This window comes from Saccopteryx leptura, chromosome 7, assembly GCF_036850995.1.
Source record: "Saccopteryx leptura isolate mSacLep1 chromosome 7, mSacLep1_pri_phased_curated, whole genome shotgun sequence".
NCBI lineage: Eukaryota > Metazoa > Chordata > Mammalia > Chiroptera > Emballonuridae > Saccopteryx > Saccopteryx leptura.
The window spans coordinates 68,007,716-68,013,715 of NC_089509.1; the positions used below are offsets into that span (position 1 = coordinate 68,007,716).

The 6,000-nt window shown below is 47.2% G+C and overlaps 1 protein-coding gene across 1 annotated transcript in view; it reads right to left on the reverse strand.

The window, feature by feature from the left end:
• CERKL (ceramide kinase like) overlaps positions 1 to 5,552 on the reverse strand; it is a 134,898-nt gene extending 129,346 nt beyond the window's left edge. The window contains exon 1 of the mRNA XM_066346567.1: positions 5,208 to 5,552. Within this exon, the coding sequence (XP_066202664.1) occupies positions 5,208 to 5,445 (238 nt within the window). The 5' untranslated portion in view covers positions 5,446 to 5,552. The remainder of the gene's footprint in view (positions 1 to 5,207) is intronic.
• Between the last annotated feature and the right edge of the window lie 448 nt (positions 5,553 to 6,000).

A 6,000-nucleotide genomic window follows, 5' to 3' on the forward strand; every position in this document is an offset into this window, starting at 1 on the left:
CTGTCTCCAACAAGTAATCCTGCAACTGTGCAACCCAAATTCCAGCGATTTTCTTGGCAGCTGCCAGGGCTGCCTGCTTCCCCCACTTTTTCAGTGGTTGAAATTTCTGTTGCAGCTTAAGCTGTCACCAAATTTCTAACAGGACTCTATTAGACCTGCCATCCAATTTCTTCTTATCTTCCCTGGTTGCGATCAAACCTATGCACACTAGTGTTCAGGTAACCTTTACAGGCCCATTTCTCTTATTAGTTGGGGGAGGCAGCATGAGCAGCAGCCCACACAGCTTTGTGGTTTTGTGCTGCCTCCACCTTGTCCAAATGTACCACCATCTGTGTAACTATGTTTATAGGATGCCCAACACAGGGCTCAAAATAGGCACTAGTGACCCAAACATAGCTGATGGGGCACTACAGAGAATAAGGTCCCTCATCCCTGCCATAAACACTTCTTTCTTCATCTGGCCCACAGGACCTCAGGTTGAAAGCAGCATTCTTTATACCTAGTTCCTGAAGGACTTGTTGCAGCTCAGAATATGACTGCCACCACCTCACCACTCACCAGAAACTCTCAAACATTCTGCCAGACTGTGTGAATGGCAGCCGTCACTCATTCTAATAGCGTATAGTTTCCTGGGTCATCATGGCAGTTCTGAAGATGCTGTTTCAAAGAGGAGTGCATGGTAATGGCAGCTAATTTCCCCATCCCTCTTCTGGAGTGAAAGATGCCAGCCACCCCTAGGTCCTACAACCACAGCAAACAAGCTGCCAGGGACTCAATAGATTTCTGCCTGAATTTCGCCCCTAACTCGATCAGCTCTTTGCCAAACTACAAAGTGCTCCACTACTTGAGGATGGGGTTGTGCTTGCCTCTGAGGGACTCTCGGCTGCTGGGTTTTTACCTTCTGGATGTCCACTGGCTGTGCTCTGAGTCTACGGATGGCAGTTTGTGCCCAAACATCCTCTTCCTCAGGAGTTGGAACGCCTGCTACCACCGACTCAGAGCCACTCCACTAGCACAAATGCAGCTCCTTCTTTAGAAACCACTTCACCTCTTGTGGCTGCCAGCTCTAGGCCTGAAGCTGAAGCTAAAGCTCTTGACCCCGCAGTTTTTTCTCTGTCGCTGCCAACATTCAGCTTCTAGGGCAAACTGCAGCTCTCAAACCCAGTTCATCTCATCCTACATCAACTGTTGCAGTTCAAGCCACTGTTGGTGCTCAGTCTGCAGTTCATCCTGGAGCTTTTGACTTCACACTGCCTCTCTCACAGAGCTTTCTGTTTCTTCTCATAGGACTGTAAAAAACACCCAGCCCAAGGTCCTTAACAGGAGAGCCACAGGGAACAGCCACTTCTCTATTCCACCCTTCAAGGTCTGTGACCCTTTATTGATCTGATCCAAATCCTGCTGACAATGCCAGATGTAATGCTGGTGGTCAAGGTCAGGCAGGTTCACACTGGATTCAGGCAGGTGGTAGAGAAACTGCAGAGCCAGAAGGTGTTGGTCCATTCCCATTTAATAGTCTTGCAACAGTGGACAGTGGACAAGCAATCCAACCAGGGGAATCCTATTCTCATGGCCGCAGGCAAACAAACAGCAAAATGGCCCCTCACGGTGGTAAGCAGGCAATCCACAATCTGCCCAGAGGGCAAGCACTCATAGCCTTATATAGGCTATGTACACGTGCCTCTTCCATGTGCTCACACACTAATTTTGTAAAGTAAAAGTGAGCAAGCCTAACACAGCTGTTTTCCCAAGAGCAACATACTGCATAATTCCAATTATAATACATTCTGGAAACAACAAAACTATAGAGACAGTTAAAGAAGGTCAGTGTTTGTTAGAAGTTGCAGAGGGAGGAATGAATATACAGAGGACTTTTAGTAGCAACAAAATTGCTATCTGATCCTATAATAGTGGATACACATTGTGATGGTTAATTTTATGTGTTGACTTGACGACTAAGGAATGCCAGGATAACTGGTAAAACACTACTTCTGGGTGTGTTAGCATATGACCCAGTAGACCAGGGGTCCCCAAACTTTTTACACAGAGGGCCAGTTCACTGTCCCTCAGACCATTGGAGGGCCGCCATGTACAGTGCTCCTCTCACTGACCACCAATGAAAGAGGTGCCCCTTCCGGAAGTGCGGTGGGGGCCGGATAAATGGCCTCAGGGGGCCGCATGTGGCCCACGGGGCCATAGTTTGGGAATGCCTGCAGTAGACTGAATAAAGAGATTGTGCCCTCACCAATGTTTGCAGATATCATTCAATCTGTTGAAGGCTAAATAGAATCAAAAGGTAAAGGAAAGGCAAATTCTTGCTCTCTTTTTGAGCTGAAACCTACCTTCTCCTGCCCTCAGACATTAAAGCTCCTGATTTTTAAGATGAGAATTACTTTAGCACCTCTCACCACCATTTCTCAGGCCTTCAGTCTCAGATTGGGAGTTACTCTATCAGCTACCTGGGTTTGCAGATCTTGAAAGCAGTTTGAATTATACTATCAATTTTCCTGGTTCTGTTGCTTATAAACAACATATAATGGCAAAGCACCATAATGGATTTTCCTGACTCTATCACTCTATCTATCTGTCTATCTATCTATCTATCTATCTATCATCACTTCTGTTTCTCTGGAGAATTCTAATACACAGGTTGTGGGAAAAACAGCTGTGTTAGGCTTGCTCACTGGTTTCCTGGCTGCAAATACTTTGCACAGTTAGTGCATGAGCACATGGCAGAAAGACATGCCTATGTCTCTGGGAAACAATATGGGTGCTTTCTCTTAGGGGCGATTCTTCCAAATTGCTCTCCTACCACTGCGAGGTGAGGTTTCCTGATTCCCTCAGCCACCACCACCACAACCGCCACCATGAGGGGCAGTTTTCCTGATCCCTTGCCCTCCACAAGGGCAAAAAAAAAAAAAAGGCATTTTCCTTTGTTCATTCCCTCACCCATCTCTGCGAGCCTCTAATGGACAGGAATGGCCCGATGCCTCTGGATTGGCAGTTCCTACTGTCTGCCTGAATTCAATGTGGACCTACCGGGCCTCGGCCACCAGCATTACATAAGTCTTTATAAATTTTCCCAAACCCATAGAATATCCAACACCAAGAGTGAACTCTAGGTCTATGAACTCTGGGTGACAACGATGTGTCAATACAAATTCATCAGTTGTAACATACACCACGGTGGCGGGGAACAGTAATAGGGGAAGCTGTGCACGTGTGGGCACAGGGGTCTATGTTAAATCTCTGTATTGTTGCCCAATGTTGCTGTTAACCTAAAACTGTTCTAAAAATAAAGTCTTAAAAAAACTATTAAGGTGCTATAAGGTTTAAAAATTGAGTGATCTTGAAAACATCTCGTATGTGTGATCTAATAATATCCAGTGACCACACCTTCACCTTTTTTTTTTTTTTTTTTTTGGAACAGCCCGTCACTGGCCAAGTTGCAATGGCGATCGTCACCCCACCTCATCCTCCCACACCACGTGTTGCCAAGTACAGGAACTTGGACATAGTGTTTCCTCCACTTTTTGAACCAACTTCATTTGGTGTTTACTACTCACATGTAAACTAATTCCACATCAAGCACTATTTAAACATCTCATCTTTTAATACCTTCTTTTCCCACTCTTATTTTACTAAGTAAAGTATCTCTTGGTTTCTTTCATAAATAGACGTACTTACTAAGGTGCTAAGCACCTATATTTTCAAATTTAGGGGCTCAACATGGTTTGCATACTAGGTGCGAGTTACAAAGAAAAAGGGATGTATCTAGGTGAAGATTTAAAAGGGGGGTAGGTAGGGCCAAAGTAAACCAAAAAAGTCAACACTTGCAACCTTGGATTTGTAACTCTAAAGATGACTTTTCACGTGCTCCTGACAGTAACTTTTCCTCAATATAAAAACAAAACAAAACAATTATTTTTCCATGATACTATTTGCCTTTTGTTTACCAGCATTGCACTATTGATTTGTACAACCTCTCATTGCATCATGTTTTATTTTAATTCTATAAGTTTTCAGCTTCATTATAGGCTACATGGGCTCTTTTGGCTCTTGTAAACTAACCTAAACTCTATTTCCCCAAAATTCAAACTGACCTAAAAACTAAACAATAATTCTGTTCACATCCCTAGCTTTTAACTCAAAAGTTCAAGAAAATATTCTAGCTTGGTTTTCAAAACACCTGAAATCATTTAAACTAAGGGCAAAGGTAGTTTTAGTGAAGTGAGCATGACATATGAATTTATACTCACAACCTATGCTGAGTCCCAAACTAGTCTGCTTCATTTTGTTAAGATTTTTGTACAAAAATACTTAAAATAGCGTTGTGTTTCTATTCTGTAATATAAATAGTACAGTGTGTCTTGTTTTTCAACAGGGGGAGGCCACATTTCAATTTCATAACTTTGTATTTAGTTAAAGAAACTGTACCACATCCCAAGATCCTTCTCTAAATTATCTTCTAGGCTGAGACTTGAAATATTTCTATTGTAAAATGCAGCATTATAACATGTTCTAAGTAAGCAAAGTTTCACGTTAGTAACATTTGAATGCAAGTCAACACCATGAGGATGATTCTAAAGTCAAAAATCAAAACTCAGAAGTTTCTAGACAGCCCGAAGAAGGCTTGATTCTAGACAATGTAAGGCGGGAGGTGAAGAATGGAAAAGTGCAGAGAGAACCCAAAGCTTTATGGTTAAACTTTCAGAAGTCAGCAAAATGAGATTAATTCAGAACCCTTTTGGAGGTATGCTCTGTAAAAGGCTTCCACTTTCAGAATATGGTCAGAAATGGACAGATTAACACTTCATCAATTGGGCATGGAGGAGTAGATAGATGACCTTCCCGCGTTTAGAAACCACTACCCCATTAGGGACCAATACTTCCTCCTTGGCGCAAAGCGGAAGCTGAGTGTGACTTTGGCCCAGGGAATACACCCTACCGTATATACACCCTATCGCAAGTCAGGTAGGAGGTGGCAAGGGGGCTGGATGGCAGGGGTTCTCTCCAACTGGGAAGGAGGTGGCGGCTGCGGCTCCCCGACCCCAAGGCCAGATGGGGCGGAGGAGGAGCTTAATGAGGAGGTGGAGGGGCAGGCCCGGGCTGGGTGTGCTGGGGCTGGGTGTGCGGGGGTGTGCCGGGCGGGGCGGGTGGGCGGGGGAAGCCTCGCGAGTCGAAGACTCTGGTACCCGCGCACTCACCACCGGGGCGCTCGGGCTGGATGGGCCGCCACCTCAGAGCCCGCTGGCTCAGCACCACGTCGCAGCTGCTCCTCCCGATCTCGAAGATGCCCCGGAGCAGAACCTGCTCCGCCACCGCCTCCGGCTGCTGCGGAGACGCCCAAGGCACCGCGGGCTCCGCGGCCGCTGCCAGGGGCGCTTCCTCCGCCCCGCTGCCTTCCAGGGCGCTCACCCGGCCGCCGCGCCTCCCCCGGGGCATGGCGGAGCCACTGACGGGGCCCGAGGAAGGGGGTCCGGGAGGCCTTTAGAAGAGGAGGAAAACGTGGAGGCCGCGGCGGCCACGACCGGAGCTGCGTTCGGCGCTGCCACAGCAACGCGCGCAGGGCCGAGGCCCGGGAGGGAGGCGGGGCGCGCAGAGGGGCCGCCCCGACCTCGTCCTGCGTCTTAGCCCGCCAGCCTCTCACCTCTGCCACTCGCTGAAGAAACGTGCGGGAAGAGGAATAAGGTGTTCCTTCCACCTAGTCCCTACCGTCCAATGCAATTTAGCGCAATCCGCTACCCGAAGTTGAATGAACCAGCGCTCCTCAAACTTTGACTTGCATGCTCACCCTCTTGAACATCGTTTTAAAAATGCAGATTCATGGTGACTAGGGCTGGGTTGAGGTCCAAACTACGGTATTTCTGAGAAGCTCCTAAATGCTGCCAAATACGCTGGACCAGAGGAGCACACTTTGAGTAGCAAGGTCCGCGCGCCCTTTGTCCACCTCCTGGGCAGCAGGCGGCCGGGAGAACAGCGGTCGCGCTTTATGACCAC